Source organism: Ovis canadensis, chromosome 14 (assembly GCF_042477335.2).
Source record: "Ovis canadensis isolate MfBH-ARS-UI-01 breed Bighorn chromosome 14, ARS-UI_OviCan_v2, whole genome shotgun sequence".
NCBI lineage: Eukaryota > Metazoa > Chordata > Mammalia > Artiodactyla > Bovidae > Ovis > Ovis canadensis.
Window position 1 is genome coordinate 79,785,186 of NC_091258.1, and position 25,627 is coordinate 79,810,812.

Here is a 25,627-nt window from a genome sequence, read left to right on the forward strand (position 1 = left end):
AGGCAATGGCACCCCACTCCAGTACTCTTGCCTGCAAAATCACATGGACCAAGGAGCCTGGTAGGCTGCAGTCCATGGGGTCGCCACTGAGCGACTTCACTTTCACTTTTCGCTTTCATGCATTGGAGGAGGAAATGGCAACCCACTCCAGTATTCTTGCTTGGAGAATCCCAGGGACAGGGGAGCCTGGTAGGCTGCCATCTATGGGGTCGCACAGACTCAGACACGACTGAAGCAACTTAGCAGCAGCAGCAGGGCATTTTATGAGCTGGGTTGTAGGGTCACCAACAATAAAATAACTAGTACAAGTCAGCTAGACTCGAAGTTATTAGTTTGGTGCCAAAGCAGTTGCAGATTTTGCTTGTTCAAATTTGCCGTTTGATACTGTTTTTGTCGTTGTTGTTCAGTTGCTAAGTCGAGTCTGACTCTTTGCAATCCCATGGACTGCAGCACTCCTGGCTCCCCTGTCCTTCACTTTTTCCTGGATTTGCTCAGATATTGATATTGGAATACATTCTAAATAAATGTGGTTATGTTATATATAATTTGAATGCATATTTCTCATTTTATGTTTTTCTTTTAGTAATGATATTACTTGCTGTTGATTTTATATTTATTTTAGACTGAGAAAGATTGAGGGCAGGAAGAGAAGGGGGTAACAGAGGATGAGATGGTTGGATGGCATCACAACTCAATGAATGTAAGTTTGACCAAACTCCAGGAGATAGTGAAAGACAGGGAAACCTGGCATGCTGTAGTCCATGATGTCGCAAAATGTTTGGCACAGCTTAGCGACTGAACAACAACAGTGGAAATGATGTTAGACAAAAAGCAAATTCCAGAAATTTTCTTATTTGAGTTCAAAATGGATCATAAAGCAGTGGAGACAACTCGCAACATCAACAATGCATCTGGCCCAGGAACTGCTAATGAACACACAATGGTGGTTCAAGATGTTTTGCAAAGGAGACAGAGCCTTGAAGATGAGGAGTGTAGTGGCTGGCCATCAGAAGTTGACACCAACTGAGAGCATCATCGAAGCTGATTCTTTACAAATACATGAGAAGTTGCCAAAGAACTCAACATCAACCATTCTATGGTTGTTTGGCATTTGGGGCAAATTGGAAAGGTGAAAAACATCCATCAGTGGATGCCTCATGAGCTGACAAAAAAAAAAAAGTTGTTTTATAGTGTCCTCTTTTCTGTGCAACAGTGAACCATTTCTTGATTGGATTGTGACATGCAATGAAAAGTGGACTTTATATGATAACCAACAATGACTAGCTCAATGGTTGGACTGAAAATCCCCAAAGCACTTCCCAAAGGCAAACTTGCACCAAAAAGGGGTCATGGTCACGATTTGGTGGTCTGCTTTTGGCCTGATCCACTACAGCTTTCTGAATCCTGGTGAAATCATTACATCTGAGAAGTATAATCAGCAAATGTATGAAACACACCAAAAACCGCAACACCTGTAGCTGGCATTAGTCAACAGAAAAGGTTCAATTGTCCATGACAATGCCTGACCAAGCATCAGATAACCAATGCTTCAAAAATTGAATGAATTGGGCTACAGAGTTTTGCCTCATCAGCCATATTCACCTGGCCTCTGGCCAATCAGCTACCACTTCTTCAAGCATCTTGAGAACTTTTTGCAGGAAAACCACTTCCACAAACAGGAGGATGCAGAAAATGCTTTCCAAGAGGGCACTGAATCCTAAAGCACGGATTTTTATATTATAGGAATAAGCAAACATTTCTCATTGGCAAAATCTTGATTGTAATCGTTCCTATTTGGATTAATAAAAATGTTTTTGAGCCTAGTATAATGATTTAAAATTCATGGTCCGAAACTGCAATTACATTTGCACCAATCTAATACCTCATGCTCTCAAACCCTAGGATTAACTCATTTTCTCCAGCTAATATTCTAAGAGTCACAAAGGTCAACACTTGGGATTCTGAGTACCAACCCCCCCCCCCCACCTCCAGGTGAAAGTCAAGATGTTTCTGTACAGCTGGTGACCATGCAGAGGCTCCCCTTTCACAGGTCTGCTTTGCCACCAGTTCAACATTCAGCATCCAATTTCTCATGTCCCTGGAATTTAATGTTAGATGTCTGCTCCTTTTTCTTTTCAGAAAAATATGTAAAACAAAAATTTGTAAGAGATTCAATGAAACCTGTGAAAAGACTCCTAACCTGAATAAAAAAATAATGAAAAAGAACATCAACCTACAAGCCTAAACCCCTTTGTTCCCCTCTCTTCATTGGAAAAGACTCTGATTCTGGGAAAGATTGAGGGTAGAAGAGAAGGAGATAGAGGATGAGATGGTTGGATACAATCACCAACTTGAGCAAACTCCAGGAAATAGTGAAAGACAAGGAAGCCTGGCATGCTGCCGTCCATGGGATCACAAAGAGTCGGACACAGCGTAGCTACTGAAAACATTGCCCTCTGGAATAGAAACCCCCCTTCCTCCAGGAGAGCCACTGTCCTGAATGAGATGAGAATCACGCCATGTGTTTCCTGAAAGTTTACAATGTGTCTGTTTCAAAACAATACAAAGCACATTTTGCATTCATTAAAAGCATCGAATTTCATCTACAACTTGCATTTTTTGCTCCATAAATTTATCATTACAAGATTTATCCTTTTCACTTTCTGTAGGCTTTTTGGTGCTGTTGTTTGTATTGCCATGTTACCTGTCAGAATTTTAGTTCCCCAGTTCAGTTCAGTTCAGTCACTCAGTCGTGTCCAACTCTTTGCGACCCCATGAATCGCAGCACACCAGGCCTCCCTGTCCATCACCAACTCCCAGAGTTCACTCAGACTCACCTCCATCAAGTCAGTGATACCATCCAGCCATCTCGTCCTCTGTCATCCCCTTCTCTTCCTGCCCCCAATCCCTCCCAGCATCAGAGTCTTTTCCAATGAGTCAATTCTTCACATGAGGTGGCCAAAGTACTGGAGTTTCAGCTTTAGCATCATTCCTTCCAAAGAAATCCCAGGGCTGATCTCCTTCAGAATGGACTCTTTGGATCTCCTTGCAGTCCAAGGAACTCTCAAGTCTTCTCCAACACCACAGTTCAAAAGCATCAATTCTTCGGCGTTCTGCCTTCTTCACAGTCCAACTCTCACATCCATACATGACCACAGGAAAAACCATAGCCTTGACTAGATGGACCTTTGTTGGCAAAGTAATGTCTCTGCTTTTGAATATACTATCTAGATGGGTCATAACTTTTCTTCCAAGGAGTAAGCGTCTTTTAATTTCATGGCTGCAATCACTATCTGCAGTGATTTTGGAGCCCAAAAAAATAAAGTCTGATACTCTTTCCACTGTTTCTCCATCTATTTCCCATGAAGTGATGGGACCGGATGCCATGATCTTTGTTTTCTGAATGTTGAGCTTTAAGCCAACTTTTCACTCTCCTCTTTCACTTTCATCAAGAGGCTTTTTAGTTCCTCTTCACTTTCTGCCATAAGGGTGGTGTCATCTGCATATCTGAGGTTATTGATATTTCTCCCGCAATCTTGATTCCAGCTTGTGCTTCTTCCAGTCCAGCATTTCTCATGATGTACTCTGCATATAAGTGAAATAAGCAGGGTGACAATATACAGCCTTGATGTACTCCTTTTCCTATTTGGAACCAGTCTGTTGTTCCATGTCCAGTTCTAACTGTTGCTTCCTGATCTGCATACAGTTTTCTCAAGAGGCAGGTCAGGTGGTCTTGTATTCCCATCTCTCTCAGAATTTTCCAGTTTATTGTGATCCACAGAGTCAAAGGCTTTGGCATAGTCAATAAAACAGAAATGTTTTTCTGGAACTGTCTTGCTTTTTCCATGATCCAGCGGATGTTGGCAATTTGATCTCTGATTCCTCTGCCTTTTCTAAAACCAGCTTGAACATCTGGAACTTCACGGTTCACGTATTGCTGAAGCCTGGCTTGGAGAATTTTGAGCATTACTTTACTAGTGTGTGAGATGAGTGCAATTGTGCGGTAGTTTGAGCATTCTTTGGCATTGCCTTTCTTTGGGGTTGGAATGGAAACTGATCTTTTCCAGTCTTGTGGCCACTGCTGAGTTTTCCAAATATGCTGGCATATTGAGTGCAGCACTTTCACAGCATCATCTTTCAGGATTTGAAACAGCTCAACTGGAATTCCATCACCTCCACTAGCTTTGTTCGTAGTGATGCTTTCTAAGGCCCATTTGACTTCACATTCCAGGATGTCTGGCTCTAGGTGAGTGATCACACCATCGTGATTATCCAGGTCGTTAAAATCTTTTTTGTACAGATCGTCTGTGTATTCTTGCCACCTCTTCTTAATATCTTCTGCTTCTATTAGGCCCATACTATTTCTGTCCTTTATCGAGCCCATCTTTGCATGAAATGTTCCCTTGGTATCTCTAATGTTCTTGAAGAGATCTCTAGTCTTTCCCATTCTGTTCTTCTCCTCTATTTCTTTGCGTTGATCGCTGAAGAAGGCTTTCTTATCTCTTCTTGCTATTCTTTGGAACTCTGCATTCAGATGCTTATATCTTTCCTTTTATCCTTGGCTTTTCGCTTCTCTTCTTTTCACAGCTATTTGTAAGGCCTCCCCAGACAGCTATTTTGCTTTTTTGCATTTCTTTTCCATGGGGATGGTCTTGATCCCTGTCTCCTGTACAATGTCATGAACCTCATTCCATAGTTCATCAGGCACTCTGTCTTTCAGATCTAGGCCCTTAAATCTATTTCTCACTTCCACTGTATAATCATAAGGGATTTGATTTAGGTCATACCTGAATGGTCTAGTGGTTTTCCCTACTTCAATTTAAGTCTGAATTTGGCAATAAGGAGTTCATGATCTGAGCCACAGTCAGCTCCTGGTCTTGTTTTTGTTGACTGTATAGAGCTTCTCCATCTTTGGCTGCAAAGAATATAATCAGTCTGATTTTAGAGTTGACCATCTGGTGATGTCCATGTGTAGAGTCTTCTCTTATGTTGTTGGAAGAGGGTGTTTGCTATGACCAGTGCATTTTCTTGGCAAAACTCTATTAGTCTTTGCCCTGCTTCATTCCGCATTCCAAGGCCAAATTTGCCTGTTACTCCAGGTGTTTCTTGACTTCCTACTTTTGCATTCCAGTCCCCTATAATGGAAAGGACATCTTTTATGGGTGTTAGTTTTCTAAAAGGTCTTGTAGGTCTTCATAGAACTGTTCAACGTCAGCTTCTTCAGCGTTACTGGTTGGGGCATAGACTTGGATAACCATGATATTGAATGGTTTGCCTTGGAGACAAACAGAGGTCATTCTGTCGTTTTTGAGATTGCATCCAAGTACTGCATTTCGGACTCTTGTTGACCATGATGGCTACTCCATTCCTTCTGAGGGATTCCTGCCTGCAGTAACCAGGGACTAAACCCAGCCCCCTGCAGTGGAAGCGTGGATTCCTAAGCCCTAGACCTCCAGGAGAGTCCCAAAATTTATCCTTTTTGATCTGTGAGACTCAATTTCATTTATTTTCGCTGCTGTATAGTTTCCCATTGAATGACTATACCACAATTTATTTATCCTTTGTACTTTTGATGGCCATGTAAGTTCATTGAAAAATACTCATTAAAGCAACACCCTGGAGCCCATGCTCCACAAAAGAAGCCACCACGACAGGAAGCCCATGCACTGCAACTAGAGGAAAGCTCACACAGCAATGAAAACTCAGCACAGCCAGAAACAATTTTTTTTAAACAAAGATGTCGTCATGAGCGAGTTTATGCTAAGTTGCTTCAGTCGTGACTGACTCTGTGACCCCCATAGACTGTAGCTTGCCAGGCTCCTTTGTCCATGGGATTTTCCAGACAAGAATTGTGGAGAGGGTTGCTATTTTCTCCTCCAGGGTATCTTCCCAACCCACGGACTGAAACCACATCTCTCATATCTCCTGCATTGGCAGATGGGTTCTTTACCACTAGTGCCACATGGGAAGTTTTCATGCCTTTTGATCCGGTAAAAGAAAACTGGGGCGAAAAAGGGTACACATTTTATGAAAGAAAAACGAAAAACAGTCTTATTTTTCATTTGGATTTGCAGGTGAGGGAAGTGGTAATTTACATTTTATGAACACTTTAAAGTTTTCTTCAGACGGAAGAGTAGCTTTCAGTATGACAATCACAAATATGATCCTTTAGAGTCTCTAACACCTTAAAAACTAGAGCTTGTATCATGAGAGCATTCAGATCAGACACATTTTCTCATAACAACCACTGTTATAAGGCTTACTAGATTTGAAATCTTTCACTCATGTGTGAACCAGCCAAATCTTTTCACCTGTTGTGTGTAAAAAAAGATGTTACCAGCTATTTTTTTCCTTAAGATAAGAATTCTTATTGTCTGCTGTTTTCAGCATCAGAGTTTTTCCAAATAAATAGCTGTTTTAGTCAAAGAAAAGATTCCCTTGGCTTGAAACTTTTTCTCAGCTTCAGATCCATCATGCAAGCCCCAAATTATCTGAGTCAATCAATCCCCTCTTTAAAGGGCAAAGGCAGGTGTCTCAGCCTTTGTTAGATTCTTGTTCCACTGGATATTCACAGGCATTACTGAAAATCAGTCCAGCTCAAGTAGGGGAATGGTGAACGGTCTCACCTTGTACACTTGGCTGTTGTACCCTGAGCCTGCCACCTGGTTGGCCTTGATCAGTGTTCACCAAATGGCGAATTCAGTCATGTGAGTGGACGTCAACTTTTAATGTACTCATGCTCAGTGGCATCTGACTCTTTGCAACCCCACGGACTGTAGCCTGCCAGGCTCCTCCGTTAGTGGAATTTTCCAGGCAAGAATACTGAAGTGGGTGCAGTTTCCCACTTCAAGGGGACTTCGCCACCCAGGGATCAAACCCGCGTTTCTTGCATTGCAGGGGGATTCTTTATCACTGAGCCACCTGGGAAGCTTTGCTTACTGTGTGCAGGTGCTAAATCCTTTCAGTCTGGTCCCATTCTTTGCGGATCCCTGGACTATAGCCCCTCAGGTTTCTCTCTCCAAGGGATTCTCCTGACAAGAATACTGGAGTGGGTTGCCATTTCCTGCTCCAAGGGATCTTCCCCACCCAGGCATCAAACCCGCATCTCTTGCATTGTCAGGCACGTTCTTTACCACTAGTGCCACCTGGGTGAATGCTGCTGCTGTTGCTAAGTCTCTTCAGTCATGTCCCGACTCTGTGCGACTCCATAGAAGGCAGCCCACAAGGCTCCTCCGTCCCTGGGATTCTCTAGGCAAGATCGCTGGAGTGGGTTGCCATATCCTTCTCCAATGCATGAAAGTGAAAAGTGAAAGTGAACTCGCTCAGTCGAGTACGACTCGGAGCGACCCCGTGGACTGCAGTCTACCAGGCTCCTCCATCCATGGAATTTTCCAGGCAAGAGTACTGGAGTGTGGTGCCATTGCCTTCTCTGAGCTGGGTGAATACTATGAATACTATGCAGCTATTGCATTTCTTTTCCATGGCAATGGCCTTGATCCCTGTCTCCTGTACAATGTTGCAAACCTCCGTCCATAGATTATCAGGCACTCTATCTATCAGATCAAAATGGCTGTCTGGGGAGGCCTTAATAATAGCTGTGAAAAGAGAAGCAAAAAGCAAAGGAGAAAAGGAAAGATATAAGCATCTGAATGCAGAGTTCCAAAGAATAGCAAGGAGAGATAAGAAAGCCTTCCTCAGCGATCAATGCAAAGAAATACAGGAAAACAACAGAATGGGAAAGATTAGAGATCTCTTCAAGAAAATTAGAGATACCCAGCGAACATTTCATGCAAAGATTGGCTCGATAAAAGACAGAAATGGCATGGACCTAACAGAAGCAGAAGATATTAAGAATAGGTGGCAAGAATACACAGAACTGTACAAAAAAGATCTTTGCGACCCAGGTAATCACGATGGTGTGATCACCTAGAGCCAGATATCCTGGAATGTGAAGTCAAGTGGGCCTTAGAAAGCATCACTACGAACAAAGCTAGTGGAGGTGATGGAATTCCAATTGAGCTGTTTCAAATCCTAAAAGATGATGTTGTGAAAATGCTGCACTCAATATGCCAGCACATTTGGAAAACTCAGCAGTGGCCACAGGACTGGAAAAGATCAGTTTCCATTCCAACCCCAAAGAAAGGCAATGCCAAAGAATGCTCAAACTACCGCACAGTTGCACTCATCTCACACACTAGTAAAGTAATGCTCCAAATTCTCCAAGCCAGGCTTCAGCAATACGTGAACCGTGAACTTCCTGATGTTCAAGCTGGTTTTAGAAAAGGCAGAGGAATCAGAGATCAAATTGCCAATATCCGCTGGATCATGGAAAAAGCAAGAGAGGTCCAGAAAAACATCTATTTCTGTTTTATTGCCTATGCCAAAGCCTTTGACTGTGTGGATCACAATTAACTGCAGAAAATTCTGAGAGAGATGGGAATACCAGACCACCTGACCTGCCTCTTGAGAAATCTGTATGCTGACCAGGAAGCAACAGTTAGAACTGGACATGGAACAACAGACTGGTTCCAAATAGGAAAAGGAGTACATCAAGGCTGTATATTTTCACCCTGCTTGTTTAACTTATATGCAGAGTTCATGAGAAACGCTGGGCTGGAAGAAGCACAAGCTTTAATCAAGATTGCCAGGAGAAATATCAATAACCTCAGATATGCAGATGACACCACTCTTATGGCAGAAAGTGAAGAGGAACTAAAAAGCCTCTTGATGCAAGTGAAAGAGGAGAGTGAAAAGTTGGCTTAAAACTCAACATTCAGAAGACTAAGATCATGGCATCTGGACCCATCACTTCATGGGAAATAGATGGGGAAACAGAGGAAACAGTGTCAGACTTTATTTTTTTGGGCTCCCAAATCACTGCAGATGGTGACTGCAGCCATGAAATTAAAAGACGCTTACTCCTTGGAAGAAAAGTTATGACCAACCTAGATAGCATATTCAAAAGCAGAGACATTACTTTGCCAACAAAGGTCCATCTAGTCAAGGCTATGGTTTTTCCAGTGGTCATGTATGGATGTGAGAGTTGGACTGTGAAGAAAGCTGAGCGCTGAAGAATTGATGCTTTTGAACTGTGGTGTTGGAGAGGACTCTTGAGAGTCCTTTGGACTGCAAGGAGATCCAACCAGTCCCTTTTAAAGGAGATCAGCCCTGGGATTTCTTTGGAAGGATTGATGCTAAAGCTGAAACTCCAGTACTTTGGCCACCTCATGTGAAGAGTTGACTTATTGGAAAAGACTCTGATGCTGGGAGGGATTGGAGGCAGGAGGAGAAGGGGACGACAGAGGATGAGATGGCTGGATGGCATCACCTACTCGATGGACATGAGTTTGGGTAAACTCCGGGAGCTGGTGATGGACAACAAGGCCTTGTGTGCTGCAATTCATGGGGTCACAAAGAGGCGGACACAACTGAGCGACTGAACTGAACTAATGCTGCTATTGAAACGCAGTTCTGACCATTACGAAGCAGGGTGTAAAGCAATTTTCAAATATCCGTGTTTCTCATAAACGTGTACTAAATACTGACACCTACTGAACGCCGGGCTACAATCACAGGCATCTCACCGCAGCGGGGGCACGGAATATTTATGATGGGAACACAGAGGTGTCAGGACTCGAATTCAGGTACCAGAGGAATCTGACGGCCCCTGTTGGGACCTAACCTGGACCACAACAGGCTCAACAGGCCCCACTAGGCCTAAGCCTCAGGTTCTTGTAAGCATGAGTCATAATTCCAGGAAGCCCCACCCAAGGAGAGTTCCCACTGGCGCCAAACCGGATTAAAACCTGAGTCATGATTCCGGGGAACCACACCCTGGGAAAGTCCCAAACCTGAGCCAATCCGGATAGGGATTCGGGATTTGGAAATCGCGCGCGCATACGGCTCAGCCAATCATTACCCGCCAGCTGTACTAAGAACCGCCTGTATAAAAGCAGCTGTGAGTGAGCGCTCAGGGCTCTCTCATCAAGACTCCAGTGCGCTGGATGAGACTTGAGCCCTAGCTCGAGCTAGCAATAAACCCCTTTATGCTTCTGCATTGCTGTGGACGTCTTATTCTCTCAGTTTTGGTGCCCCGGACTCTGGGCATAACACCCGGAATAGACGCCCCGGGAAACCGCAAGTGGCCTGGGCAACGCAGTTCGGCGCCCTCCGCGCAGGCGCACTTCCAGACCGACGCAGTCGTAGCCTCCCGCTGCAGTCCTAGGAGTGAGGCGTCAGAGGCGCTCGAACCTCTCAGCCTCCGTCCCAGGACGGGTGGGACGACCTGGGAAGCGACCAGAGGTGAGCGCACTGCCCTCTGGGAGTTGTAGTTCGACGCCCGTCCTCCTAGGCGCAATCTCGGCCAGCAGCGGGCGTGGCCTTCGTCCTGCCATTCCTCCAAGGAGTGCGGAAGGAGAGGGTCCATGGGTGGAAAACAAGGCGGAGCCAAGATTCAGAGCCCCTCAACCTCAGCCACCCTGGACGGGGCGTGGCGAGCGGACGACGCTCGGAGGCGCGCGCCGCCCTCTGGGAGGTGTAGTTCAGCGTCGGTGCGCAGGCGCAGTGCGCTCCGTGGCGGCCTCAGCCTTTGTCCTGCAGCCCGGCGGTAAGTGAGGTTTGGGTTGGCCGAGGTAGGGGAGGCCGGGGGGAACGCGGGCCCAGGGGCTTCCTTGGGACTCCGGCCAGGGTGTGTACACAGCCGCGCGCGCCTGTGTCGCATCCCTTTGACTGCCTCGGCCTAGTTTGTGTCGCTGTGGGCGGTGTGGGAGGGGCCGAGTGGGCGGGGCCCGGTTTGGGTGTCAGTGTCCGAGGGGAGGAGCTGGGGCGGGGGTTGGCTCACGGCTTTGGTGAAGGGATTGAGGGTGTTGGCTTCAGGAGCATAGTCACAGAGATTAGCTGGCCTGACTCCTCAGAGCCTGGAGCCAGACTGACCTGCATTCTTCCCCGGACTGGGCGAGACCTCCGACGTTTGGAGGTAGGAAAGGACGAGGCCCCACCATGTCAGCTCTGGAACCTCGCTTTCTTGAGAGGCTTCTGTCCGTAAAGAATAAAGGTAAAGGAGACCCAAAGCAACGGATTTTGATCTTAACCACAGGGGACCCAGGAAACAGACAAATTAAAATCTTATTGAGCATCAGCTGCGTTCCGGGCACTCCAGGTTCCTTCATTACTTCAACAAGCAAGGGTTTACATGTCCTGGGTGCCAGGCCCCGTCCTATATCCCCAACATTGTCTCCGCCCTGGATGCCACAGGAGAGTCAGGGAGAGGATGATAAGCCCATAAAACATCACTGAATATGCTAACTCCCATCCAGTTCAGTTCAGTCGCTCAGTCGTGTCCGACTCTGCGACCCCATGGACCGCAGCATGCCAGGCCTCCATGTCCATCACCAACTCCCACAGTTCACTCAGATTCATGTCCATTGAGTCAGTGATGCCATCCAGCCATCTCATCCTCTGTCGTCCCCTTCTCCTCCTGCCCCCAATCCCTCCAGCATCAGTCTTTTCCAATGAGTCAACTCTTCTCATGAGGTGGCCAAAGTACTAGAGTTTCAGGTTTAGCATCATTCCTTCCAAAGAAATCCCAGGGCTGATCTCCTTCAGAATGGATTGGTTGGATCTGCTTGCAGTCCGAGGGACTCTCAAGAGTCTTCTCCAACACCACAGTTCAAAAGCATCAATTCTTCGGCGCTCAGCCTTCTTCACAGTCCAACTCTCACGTTCATACATGACTACTGGAAAGACCATAGCCTTGACTAGATGGACCTTTGTTGGCAAAGTAATGTCTCTTCTTTTGAATATGCTACCTCGGCTGCTCATAACTTTTCTTCCAAGGAGTAAGCGTCTTTTAATTTCGTGGCTGCAATCACCATCTGCAGTGATTTTGGAGCCCAAAAAAATAAAGTCTGACACTGTTTCCACTGTTTCTCCATCTGTTTCCCATGAAGTGATGGGACCGGATGCCATGATCTTCGTTTTCTGAATGCCAAGCTTTAAGCCAACTTTTCACTCTCCTCTTTCACTTTCATCAAGAGGCTTTTTAGTTCCTCTTCACTTTCTGCCATAAGGGTGGTGTCATCTGCATATCTGAGGTTATTGATATTTCTCCCGGCAATCTCGATTCCAGCTTGTGTTTCTTCCAGTCCAGCGTTGCTCATGATGTACTCTGCATAGAAGTGAAATAAGCAGGGTGACAATGTACAGGCTTGACGTACTCCTTCTCCTATTTGGAACCAGTCTGTTGTTCCATGTCCAGTTCTAGCTGTTGCTTCCTGACCTGCATACAGATTTCTCAAGAGGCAGGTCAGGTGGTCTGGTATTCCCATCTCTTTCAGAATTTTCCACAGTTTATTGTGATCCACACAGTCAAAGGCTTAACTCCCATCCAGGAAACTACAATGAAGACACCTGGGCGGAGTGGCTGGGGCAGAATCCGGTGCATAGGCAGGGTCGTTAAGGGACAGTCCAGAAAGAAGGGAAACATCCTGCCTTTGGCCTGAGTTTCACTTGGCAGTCAGCCGGGGATGAGCTTGTAAATCCCTGCGAATAGGCTGTGCATGTAGCAGATGCTGAAGCCATAAGCCTTCCCCCAGCAGCAGTCGCCTTTCTCTGTGTTCTGCTGCTTGCTGGGCTCTACCTTCAGCTCTTTTCACATTTTGTTTATTTACTTATTTATTTAGCCACACTGCATGGCTCACAGAATCTCACTTCCCCAACCATGAATTAAACTCCAGGCCACGGCAGTGAAAGCCCAGAATCCTAACCACTAGCCCTCCAGGGAACCCCGCCTTTTCACATTTTAATTCTTGTAAGCTCCATCCTGGGTCACCATCCTCATTTTATAAGAGAAAAACCTTTTGTAGAAACAGGCACGCCAAAGAGTGCCAGAGACTCCAGTACTGCCTGGCTTTCTGCCTTCTGCACGGTAACAGAGTTATCACCCTGGGAATCATCTGTGCGACCTGGGCTGTGCCCCTTGCCCCTCTGGCCATCCGTTTCCCTGTCTGGTATGAGGTCTTCCTTCAGCAGTGCCTGGAATAGCATCAGGCTCACAGCAGGAGCTCAAGAAATTGCCACGCTGAGGTGGCAATCCTATGGCATCCCACCTGGGTACGGAGTTCCTTCTACGTGCACACAGGCCTTTCAGGGCCTGGGGTCACTTGTCACTTGCCTAGTCTCTCATATCCCCTTTCCCTCCAGAACTGCCTACAGAGGAGCTGACTGTTCCTGCGAGAGGCCCGAGGAGGAAGGAATGACCGCTGGGCTCCTCACTGCCGGGGACCTGGTGAGTACAGCGTCACCTCCCACCCGGCCCTCAGGCTCTGCCCGTCATCCCCACCAGGCTCGTTCTGCGCTCAGGGCCCTGCCCTCACCCTATCCCCAGCCCGGCCTGTGCTTTCGTCAGCTCCACTTCCCTCCACATCTCAGCTTGCCACTCCGAGAAGACCAGCTGGGTCCCACCACCCCACCCCTGCCCTGTGCCACCCTGGCAGACATCGCTCATCCATCCCACTGACGGGCCTGGAACTTTCTCATCACAGGGCTCAGGGTCTGTTCTCCCAGCTCGCACTCCCTCCAGTCACTTGGCCAACGTGTACTGAGCACTGCCCGTGAGCAGGCACTGTTCCAGGTACTGCAGGTGCGGAAACAGACAAGAAATCTCCGCCCCGCGGCTCACAGCGTACTTAGGAATGTAAATGTACCATGTGTTGGGCAGGGAAATAAGGCCCCAAAGAGGGTGGGCATGGGCGTCAGAAGGCCTCTGTGAGGCATGGCCCCCAGGCAGAGACCTGCGGGAAGGGAGAGGGTGGGTCAGGCCCACAGGCAGAATGCTGCAGGTGGAGGGGACAGCAGGAGCAGAGGCCTGGGGGTGGGGCCGCACCGGGCACTTAACATGAAGCCCAGGCACACGTGTGGCAGGAAGATGGCGAGCCAGGCCTCCTAGGCCAGCTGCAGGGGCCTGAGGCCTTGGGAAGCAGTTCTGGCCATTTTTACCACGTGCAAAGGCCTGGCACACAGTAGGCACACGGAGAATGGGTGAAGACAGTGTTCTGAACCTTGGTCAGTGCTGGACGTGTTTCACCTGGTTCGACCTCCACATCAGTCCCACGAGGCAGGAGGAGGGGCAAGTGACGCAGCTGGGAGTGGTCGAGCTGGGCCTGAGCGTCGACCCCTGAGGCCCCAGAGCCCCAAGCACATTTTGCTCCTTCGTGCCTCTTCCTCCAGGTCCCTTTGCCGCAGCTAGCGCGCGTGTGTGTGTGTCTTGTCTCCACGGCCTCTGCAGTGTCCAGACCTGTGCTCAGTAGGACTCTGCAGATAACTGAGCAATCCAGATCTAATGAGTCCGGAAAGTGTGGAGCAAGCAGGGAGGGTTGGTGAGAGAAACGGAAACCACCCCGCCCTGCCCTCAGCGTCATTTGAAGCTGGGTCTGGAGGTAAAGCAACCACTGTGTGCCGAGTCCTGGGCAGACTTCCTGTGACTTCCCTCATTCCTCCCAATAGCCTTCTCAGGGAGCTTCCAGCAAATTGCTGATGAAGCCAGAGGGGCGGAGTGTAGTGCAAAGATACCTGGGGCTGGGGTTGGAATCTCCACCAAGCGGGTCCACCGCTAGTCTTCACGTCACCACCCCACCCTCGCCCCCCCTGGTGGGAGAGTCTCTAGCAGAGGCGGATTCTGCCTGGGAGACCAGGGTCCAGGAAGTGGGTGGCCTTGTGTCCCTGACTACCCCCTCCACATGGCCAAGTCCTTAACTCTGCCTTCCACTCTGGCCATCCATAATACTTGCTTCAGTGATGTGAAAATCTTTTTGTGGAGGATGTGAGTGCCCAAACCTCATGCGCCTTGTAAAAAAAAAGCATCAATTCCCCACCTAATCACGGAAGAAACTGGCCTTAGCTCTGTGAGTCTGTTGTTTTGTTTGTTCATTTGTTTATTTTTAGATTCCATATGTGAGAGAACGATCAGTATTTATCTTTCTCTGGCTTATTTCACTAAACATAATACCCTTCAGGTCCATCCATGTTGTGGCAAATGGCAAAATTTCATTTTTCATGGTTGAGTAGCGTTCCAGTGAGCGCCTGTAGGTGTGCACGTGTACCAAGTCGTCTTTACTGGTTCATCTGTTGATGGACACTTAGATTACTCCCACATCTTGGCAACTGTAAATAGTGCTGCGGTGAACACTGGGGTGCGTATGTCTTTTAGAATTGCTGTTTTTTGTTTCCTTCAGATATATACCCAGGAGCAGGATTCCTGGATCATACAGTACTTCTATTACCCCAATATGTAAAATTGGAGACTAGGAGTCAGTCCTTGGGGGGCCTGCCCCTGGACATCCCCACCGTTTCACTTTTCTGGCCGCTCTCCACTGCTCTTTCTCGCCACAGGTCCCCTCTGTGTTCAGGTGCTGTTCATGCACTGTGTAGGTCTCGTGAGTGTGCAGCCTGGCGCCTGCACATACGGACACCAGTGGATGACCCAGCTGAGGGGTGGGGTTCACAGCCCCTCTGGGGCTCCCTCAGTCAATTCTGCTGTGACATCTCAGGGGTCCTTGTTTGTCCAAGGAGGAACCAGATAGGAAGGTGCGAGTCCCCTGCCTACCCCCAAGGCCCAGAACTCTCCCATTCCGACCCCTGGAGCCTGTTTTTCTCTCACTTGTCTTTCAGGGAATTGGCTTAGCCCCATGGCCAACAGGCAATCGATGGACCCAGACTTCCTAAGTTCAAATCCTGGCTCAGCCTTTTCTCCGGGTGGTTTTGGGCGACTCTGTTGTCGTCCTCCCTGGGTGAACAGTGGCTGGATGTGATCACCCATGGCTGGGGCTATTGAGTGAGCAATCCATGTGCATCTCTCAGCACCATCTACATGTTTGCTCTGAATTTCTTTTTTTTTTTTTAAGGTTCAGAAATGTAAAGTTCTTGATGTGTCAGAACTCTGGTATCTTCCATAGTTGGCTGACTTTTTTTAAGACCACACAATCCCATAATGATATTCTCATTGTGAAAGTGTCCGGCAGACTTAGAAAGCCCCCTTGTTCCTCAATCCCTCCTAGACTTCCTTCTAAAGCTGCCACTGTTGTCACCCTGTGCACCTCACTTTCCGGTGCTAATATACATGTTTTCAGACAAATAGGAACTAGAACTCTGTTTTGTTTCACATAAATAGCACTGTGCTGGTGATGTCCCACCCTGGGATGTTTCCGCTTGGAAGGTTATTCCCCAGCTGTGCGTATCAGTGCCCCCCATCTTGTGCATGGCTGCAGGTTTTCCAGAAACTGTGGCTGCTCCCATATGACAGGTGTCTAGGCTATTACCAGTTGTCTGTCATGTATAGACAGTGCAGCAAGGGAGCGAGGTTCTTGGGGGGATGGGGAAGTGGAATTGCCAGCATAACTACTATATGTGTTTTTTAAAACCTGCCAGTTGTGCAAGTAATCCATGCCTGGCTACTCAGCCACCCTCTTCTCAGAAGGGCCGGACTCTCTGTCCTGCTGTTTGCCTTTTAGTTACTGATTTGTCAGGTCTTTGCATGTGCTGGCCAGTAATCCTTTTCCTTCCATTTATGTTACAAATATTTTCATTCTGCTGTTATGGTCCCTGTGGCTTGTAAAGACTGTCATCTAGAAATCATGAATTTTGATTGCTGAATGTATCATTTTCCTGTTGATTCTGTAACAAATCCCAACAAACTTAGTGGCTTAAAACCACACAAATTTATTGTTTTATACTTCTGGAGACCAGAAGTCTGAAATACGGCTCCTTAGGCTGAAATCAAGGCGTCCGCAGGGCTGTGTTGCTTCTGGCAGCTCTAGGAGAGAATCCGCTGCCTTCCCTTTTCCAGCTTCTAGATGCCTCCTGCGTTCCTTGGCTCCTGGACCCCTTCCATCTTCTAAGACCGCTTCAGCCATTTGAGTCTTCCTCACATACCATTCGGAGAAGGCAGTGGCACCCCACTCCAGTACTCCTGCCTGGAAAATCCCATGGACGGAGGAGCCTGGAAGGCTGCAGTCCATGGGGTCGCTGAGGGTCGGACACGACTGAGCGACTTCACTTTCTCTTTTCACTTTCACGTATTGGAGAAGGAAATGGCAACCCACTCCAGTGTTCTTGCCTGGAGAATCCCAGGGACGGGGGAGCCTGGTGGGCTGCTGTCTGTGGGGTCACACACAGTCGGACACGACTGAAGTGACTTAGCAGCAGCAGCAGCACATACCATTACTGTGAGGCTGACTCTTTGGCCTCTTCCTCATTGAAAGACCCTTGTGATTACATTGGGCTCACTAGGGTGTTCCAGGATAACCTCCTTATTTTAAGGTCAGCAGACTAGCAACCTTAATTCCACCTGCCATCTTAATTCCTCCTTGCTAGGTAATCCTGGGATGGTCGAGACACAGTTCTTCCTACCAAACTCATTTTTCTTCTTTCTGACTTCTGTTTTATTTGACTTTCTCTGCCACCCATAAATTAAATTAATGGTCTATACTTTTCCAACTTTTTCCTTTTTTATATTCATCTCTTTAAGATTTCTTGAATTTATTTATGGTGTGAGGTAGACATCTACTGTTTTTCCCTCAAAAGGGCCAGTGGCCCCAGTGTGCCCCATTGCTTTGAAATGCTCCCACTACCACACTGATGTTCCGCTAATGCATGGGTCTTCATGTACTTGAATTTAATTTACACGGTAAACAGATTCTTAATAAAATCTCCCACATTCAACCCTTGGACTTGCTGCTTACTAGCTTTATACCTTTGAACAAGATACTTACATTCTCCCAGTCTCTGGAAAATGGGCTTGTGGCAGCATGGACCCTCTTATCTCTTAAAGAGGGCTTTGTTTCATTATGTATACATCATGGACCCCTCAGATGTGGTTTTGGCCAAAGGGTGAGGCAGAGAAACAGCCTGACAGTTTTCTAGGTGCTCCTTTCCCGCCTTCTCCCTGAGGGACACCCACGCAAGCACACTTCCTGTGACTCCAGCATGTCAGGACAGTCATCCTCTTCACTGTTACTCCTCATTTTTTCATCTCAAGAGTCTCTCCTCCAGCAGGGCTAAGGAGAACCTGACCCAGATCCCCTGACCCTCTCACCTACGTGGCCGAGGCCCCTGTTCACCAGCTGCTCGCTCCCAACAGCCACGCTGGGGACTCTGAGGATGCATGTGTGTGATGTTTCAGGACCAAGTGACTTTTGAGGACGTGGTCGTGGACTTCACCCAGGAGGAGTGGGGGTGTCTGGAGCCGGCCCAGAGGACCCTGTACCGAGATGTGATGCTGGAGACCTTCAGGCTCCTGGTCTCTGTGGGTGAGGCCACCCCCATGCCCTGACGATCTGCCCCCAGCACAGGTTCTCATTTTCCTGGGATAAAAGTGGGAGTACATCTAGGCCTTAAATGGGGATACCTGGGCTGTCTTGGGCTTCAGGGACCTGACTGTTTTAGTGTAGGTAACATCAGTTATAGTGTCTTGGTTGCAAATTACAGATCCGAGTGAACAATGCCAGAAGCAGAAAGTCCTAGGGAAAAAGGCACATATCAGTCCCGTGACCACAGAACCCCAGGGCAGACCTGGATCTGTCTTTGGTGCTGTTGGGAACCCCCTCCTTCCCTCATACCTCTTTCATCCTCCATTCACAGATGGGCCCCTCTGAAGGTGATGAGACAGCTAGTAGTGTGCCTCTCCTTGAGACCAGCAGTAGAGGCAGGGTCTGTGTCCCGGGCACCCACAAAAGGCCCCTAGGTTGTCTTGGTTTGGCAGCCAGGTCCCCTCCACGCTGGTCATTGTTGCCATGAGGCAAAGGAAGAAGCAGAGCTCTGATTGGCTACCCTGGGGCTAGGGATGGGGTCAGGGACTGAGTAGGGGGAAGGGGCCTCTAAGGAAGGGTAGAAGCTGTTACAACAACCATGTCTTCCCAGAACTCCAGACACGTGGTCCTGGAAGACTGAAGCTGTGGGCAGAGGGTTAGGGAGGCTCCTGGGACACAGATGTTCACTGTATGGGTCTCCTTCTGAGCAGGACACTGGCTCCCAAAGCCGGATGTCATCTCCCTGCTGGAGCAGGAGGCAGAGCTTTGGGCAGCGAATGAGGGAGGCCCCCGAGGTGTGTGCCCAGGTGAGTTGAAAGCCCTGCAGTCTGGGGGGAGCCTGTTCATCCCCCAGCTTCTCTCTCCACACCCACCCTTGGTTCTTCAGAGCAAATTGACTACTCAGTCTCTCAGGGAACATTCACCAAGCACCTGTTCTGCTGTGAGAAGGGTAACCTCAAATTCAAAGCCTCCAGGGATGAGGACGTGGATATGTTTGGGAGTCTCTGTTCTGCCAACCACATCTTGCTTGACCTTTTCTGTGTAACTTTTCACTGGAGTGTAACAAATGGGAAAAGTGCCCACGTCACACTTTTAAGCAAGTCTGGTGTCAGGGTGGGGGTGTCAGGCACTGAGGCCATGGCTGTACAGGGAGAGTCAGATCCCAGGGCTAGAAGGGAGGAGGAGGAAATGCATTTGTTTCTTTCTTCAGCACATCCATTGAGCTCTGCTCTGGGCTGGGGGTACTCCAGGCCCAGGACATCTGTTGACAGTTTCCCTGGATGCGTGCTTTCTCCTCAGCATCCTCTCCTGCCCTCATTCTCTGTGCTCCCCTGAACACTCCATCCACACCCCCTATACCAGTGCCTGACCCATGATTATTCTCTGTGCTTCCTTCCCTGATTTGTAAAAATGTACTTTTTAATGGACAAAGCCACCTGTGCCTTGGACCTTTCAAAACTATGAGTTTTATTCTTCTGTCCACTCACCACCACCACGCCCATCCACACACAGACTTCCCTCAGAACCAGGATTAGGGGACATTTCCATTTCTCTGCTTCTTTCAGATTTGGAAACCAGACCCCAAAGCAAGCTATCAACTGAAAAGCAAGGTGTAACTGAAGAAATACCCAACAGTGCCCTGGTAGAAAGGTTCCTACAGGAAAGTCTGTGGCACTCTAAGGATGAAGATGCTGCAGGCCACAGGGAACAGGGCCATAAGAAGTCAGATAGCTGTGTGGTGCAGGCAGCCTGCATGCTTGTGAAGACACTGACAGAGGAACAGCAGCAGGGGGATGGGTGTGGGGAAGACTTGAGTCTGAGGCCAGATCTCCCAACTCAACCAATGACTCCTGAAAGGCAAGGTGCCCCAGTGTGGGGAACCCATGGACAGAGGGAGAATCCAGACTCTAATGCTCAACAGAAAACCTGTGCCAAACAGAAGCTCTATGGATGTCAGGAATGTGGAAAGGCCTTTAGTCACAGCTCAGCACTCATTGAACACCACCGAACACACACAGGTGAGAGGCTTAACGAATGTCATGAATGTGGAAAAGGCTTTCGAAACAGCTCAGTGCTTACCAAGCACCAGCGAATCCACACTGGTGAGAAGCCTTACAAGCGTGCTCAGCGTGGGAGGACCGTCAACCAAATTGCCCCACTGATCCAGCACCAGAGAACTCACACCGGTGAGAAACCCTATGAGTGCAGCGAGTGTGGGAAATCCTTCAGCTTTCGATCCGCCTTCAGCAAACATGAGCGGACACACACAGGTGAGAAGCCCTACACATGCAGTCAGTGCGGGAAGGCCTTCCGACAGAGCATCCATCTCACCCAGCACCTGCGAATCCACACTGGGGAGAAGCCATACCAGTGTGGAGAGTGTGGCAAGGCCTTCAGCCACAGTTCATCCGTGACTAAACACCAGCGGCTCCACACTGGGGAGAAGCCTTACAAGTGTGCTAAGTGTGGGAGGACCTTCAACCAAATTGCCCCACTGATCCAGCACCAGAGAACTCACACTGGTGAGAAACCCTATGAGTGCAGCGAGTGTGGAAAATCCTTCAGCTTTAGATCCTCCTGCAGCAAACATGAGCGGACACACACAGGCGAGAAACCCTATGCATGCAGTCAGTGTGGGAAGGCCTTCCGGCAGAGCACACACCTCACTCAGCATCAGCGAATCCACACTGGGGAGAAGCCCTACGAGTGTAGTGATTGCGGCAAGACCTTCAGCCACAGCTCATCCCTGACCAAACACCAGCGGATCCACACTGGGGAGAAGCCATACCAGTGTGGAGAGTGTGGCAAGGCCTTCAGCCACAATTCATCCCTGACTAGACACCAGCGGATCCACCCTGGGGGGAAGCCCTATGAATGCCAGGCATGTGGAAAAGCCTTCACCCAGATCACACCACTGATTCAGCATCAGAGGATACACACAGGCGAGCGGCCTTATGAGTGCAATGAGTGTGGGAAGGCTTTCAGCCAGAGCGCACTCCTGACTGAGTGTCGGAGGATCCACACAGGAGAGAAGCCCTACGGGTGCAATGAGTATGGGAAAGCCTTCAGTCACAGCTCATCGCTCAGCCAGCACGAGCGGACGCACACAGGCGAGAAACCCTATGCGTGCAATCAGTGTGGGAAGGCCTTCCGGCAGAGCACACACACCACTCAGCATCAGAGAATCCACACCGGGGAGAAGCCCTACGAGTGTAGTGATTGCGGCAAGGCCTTCAGCCACAGCTCATCCCTGACCAAACACCAGCGGATCCACACTGGGGAGAAGCCCTATGAGTGTAACGAGTGTGGCAGAGCCTTCAGCCAGCTTGCTCCACTCATTCAACACCAGCGGATCCACACAGGAGAGAAGCCCTATGAGTGTAGTCAGTGTGGCAGAGCCTTCAGCCAGAGCTCCCTCCTCATAGAACACCAGAGGATTCACACCAAGGAAAAACCCTATGGGTGCAACGAATGTGGAAAATCCTTCAGCCACAGCTCATCGCTCAGCCAGCACGAGAGGACACACACTGGGGAAAAGCCCTATGAGTGCCAGGACTGTGGAAAGTCCTTTAGGCAGAGCACCCACCTCACTCAGCACCGGAGGGTCCACACAGGAGAGAAGCCATATGAGTGCAGGGACTGTGGGAAGGCCTTCACACACAGCTCCTCCCTTACCAAGCACCAGAGAACTCATACTGGGTAGACCCATTCCAGTATGTGTGCTGGGACCAAACAAAGCCTTAAGCCATAGCACATCGCTTACTACATTTGACCCAGTCATACTCCTGATAAACAGTACACTGTAAACGAGCCTTTGTGCTCAACACACCCTAAGGCTCCAACACAGAGTTGACATTTACAGGAGTGATTGTGGGAACAGCAAGCTCTGGGTCATCCATCCCAGACAGCCAGTCATCCAAACAGTAGGGAAGTGTGAAGTTAATCACTGTTGAGAACCTTCAGCCATGAGTGCCCACCAGTGCTTCACTATGGAACCTACAAAAGGGAGAAATGGAAAAAATGTAGTGGACATGGGGTGGCTTCTAAGAAGTTACCATATTCTAAACCAGACATTCTCAAAGTGGTGAGAAACTCAGCAAATGCCAGTCATATAAAAGAATCAGATGCAGTCAGAATTTGTCATTATTGCACATGACATTCTTGTGGGTAGGTGCTTATGAAAAGTGCAAGTTGACTTTCATATTTGCTAAAAAACCAATATGGCAGAATGTTCCAGACATGATAGTGGCATTTTTATGGAATCATGAATGTGCAAATATCTCAGCACAAAATTTTCTGATTTGTGTGTAACTGAACAAGGTACATGGCCACCAGCCTTACAAATGTGAATGCCATATGATAATTATCCATGTACTATAAACAGATTTTAAAATAGTTGTATGCATTATGTGGCAATAAGTTAATTTTTATATGCAATGGAACTGAAAAGATTTGTATAGGAAGACTTGAAAGGTAGAGTGATCCACAGTCTTGCAGATTCTGAGATGGCTTTTACTGCTTTGTTCTTGCTATAAAATTTTCTACCAGACTCAAAGGCACTAGAAATGCAGATGTTGCTGTTTCACAAAAAAGTTTTAATCTTTGTTAAGTCACCATCTTGGGGCTTCCCAGATGATTCAGTGTTAAAGAATCCACCTACCAAGCAGGAGATGCTGTTTTGATCCCTGGGTCAGGAAGCTCTCCTGGAGAAGGAAATGGCAACCCACTCCAGTGTTCTTGCCTGAGAAGTCCCATGAAGAGAGGAGCCTGGCAGGCTACAGTGCATGGGGTTGTAGAAGGGTCAAACCTAACTTAGCAACTAAACAACAACAGAGCCACCATCTCATGAGCAAGTGCACATCCACATTGGAAGCTCATGTTTTGCAAGATTTATCTCTTGAGACATGTACAAGGTAATCTTTTCTGAGCTTTTTTTAAAATTGACTCTCTATCCTAGTGTTTAATAAGATTTTGTTTTTATAAAATGCAACTAGAAGGGAGTCTGTAGTATTTCACTGAACCCTGAATCCACTAACAGCGGTTGCCCCAACAACCATGATCCTTAGACAGTGACTTGTCAACCTCATTAGAACCCAGATGTAAGTTGCATTGGCTGATTTTGGTAACTAACCATCAGTTAGGGTTATATCAATCAGTTTGATTTTTTGAATCACAATGCTGGAATGTTTCCAGTTAACTTGAAATTTCTCCATTGGAGGGAACCATGTTTGCAAATGGTCTTCAGTACTGTTCTTCAGTACCCTTGTGGAATGCCTCTTCTTTTATGAAATTAATTTGAGCCATTAAAAAACCATTTAAGGGGATTTCCCTGGCAGTCCAGCGGTTAAGAATCCACCTTGCATTGCAGGGGATGCAGGTTTGATCCCTGGTTGGGGAACTAAGATCCCACATGCCTTGGAACAGGTAATCCTGCATGCTGCAACTAAGACCCGACATAACCAAATAAAAATTTTAAAAAACTGATAAAAAACCACTTAGGAAACAATATGTAGTGCATAGCAACACTCCCCAATTGAAACAACATAAGCCAGAGATGTATATTAAATATATTGTAATAGTCCAGTTTAAAAAGCAAGAGGACATAGGTGAAACTAATTTACTATTTTCCCCTATATATCCCAAATGTTACCACTTTGACATGTTAATATAAAAGGGCACTAATGAGATAATGTGCTTTTTCAGTATACTACGTCTTTGAGATAGAGTGTATTTGACATCTGCAGTTCATTTTAATTTGCTGTGACCATGTTTCAAGTGCTCGTTTGCCACACATAGCCAGCCAGTAGCTGTACTGAACAGGGCAGCTCAATAGCCTTGATCCTTTGGCCAGGTATTTTTTTCCTCCCATGTATCCTCTGCTGTTTCCCTGTGCTTCTATCTTTGTGTAGTTTCTTGTCCTCAAGGAAATCAGATGTGCTCGGAAGATCAGAAACAAAGTAGTCAGAACAGAAAGGGGACAAAGTGAAAACTGACCAGAGATATTAACATCTGTATTATTGTGTATGGTGGACTGGGAGTTGGGAGGGGGCTCACATTAGGAGCCTCTGCACTTGTGGTTTGTCAGTTTTTTCAGAGATTTGCCCTGAGGCCTTGGTGAACACCTGTTTTATGGCATTGCTGTTCTTAGTTTTTTTGGTGCTTATGTTGTCCCAGAAGTGGCCAATGAGAGTCCCTTCAGGAAAGTTCCTAACATCCCTGTGACACGCCTCCATCATTTTCTGAAGACATCCTTTCTTTTCAGAATGTTACAACCTCATCTTGTTACTAACCCTGTAATCAGCCATAATTCTCCAGTTCCAAAGAACTGGTTCCTTTTAGAGGGGGACACTACTCAGGACCAAATCTGAGTGCCAGGTGCACTTTTTGCTGGGAAATAAAGGCACACATACAAACACACAGATTCATACCAAAAGGTACCTGGGTGTGTATACATACACAGAAATACCTCCAAATCCAATCTATGATTCCCTCACATTTTTAAGTCCGTTTTCAATAGAATGGGGCTTCCCTGGTGGCTCAGAGGGTAAAGCGTCTGCCTACAATGCGGGAAACCTGGGTTCGATCCCTGGGTTGGGAAGATCCCCTGAAGAAGGAAATGGCAACCCACCCCAGTACTCTTGCCTGGAATATCCCATGGACTGAGACGCCTGGTAGGCTACAGTCCGTGGGGTCGCAAAGAGTCGGACACGACTTAGCGACTTCACTTTCAATAGAATGCTGATTACCCCCATAAAAGCACTAATTTGCTGAATTCTAAAATATTTCTAAAGTAGTTTCAGAGTTGCTTTTCTTAAACCATTATAAAAACAAACCTACTAAAAGAAATTTAGGATGTGTTTGCTGTTCCCCTACTATCACCATCCTGCCCAAGACATGGTGAAACAAACCAATGGATGATTTGATTCTACAAAGAGAAAAATATCACCAGATGTCCCCATTTGTTAATATCAGGGGAAAGTGAGTTGGCTCAGGCATTAGGAGTCTGTGCTGAGGGTCTTACCTCACATCCAAACGTGAAGGGAATGAATCACTGAGAACAAATTTGGTTTAAAAAAAAAAAAACAAAACAGGAAGATTAATCTGTCCCAGCCTCCCTTTCAGAAGTCTCCACTACTGGACCAGAACCCCACTGCAGAAGCCATGCCCCTTTACCCACACTCCCGGGTAGCCTGCTTCCGGCTGGGAGTGGGGCTGGGGCATGGGCGGTGGTGTTCTCGGAGAGTTGTCTCAGTTTTGTGTGGCCTCTCAGTAGCACAGTTCTCAAGAGAGTTTTTTTTTGTCAGCCAGAGGCTGGAGCTGGAGAG

General features: G+C 47.6%; 1 protein-coding gene across 2 annotated transcripts; it reads left to right on the forward strand.

The window, feature by feature from the left end:
* Positions 1-9,973: 9,973 nt before the first annotated feature.
* ZNF135 (zinc finger protein 135) lies at positions 9,974-25,390 on the forward strand. 2 transcript variants are annotated; one of them, XM_069552242.1, is made up of 5 exons: positions 9,974-10,606; positions 13,201-13,285; positions 18,176-18,302; positions 19,013-19,108; positions 19,868-25,390. In XM_069552242.1, exons 1-5 carry the CDS (start codon positions 10,425-10,427, stop codon positions 22,003-22,005), a joined length of 2,628 nt encoding a protein of 875 aa, XP_069408343.1. In that variant the 5' UTR covers positions 9,974-10,424; the 3' UTR covers positions 22,006-25,390. The 2 variants fall into 2 exon arrangements, with proteins under 2 accessions (XP_069408343.1, XP_069408344.1); XM_069552243.1 differs by lacking the exons at positions 9,974-10,606; positions 13,201-13,285 and adding an exon at positions 14,227-14,435.
* The last annotated feature ends 237 nt before the right edge of the window (positions 25,391-25,627 follow it).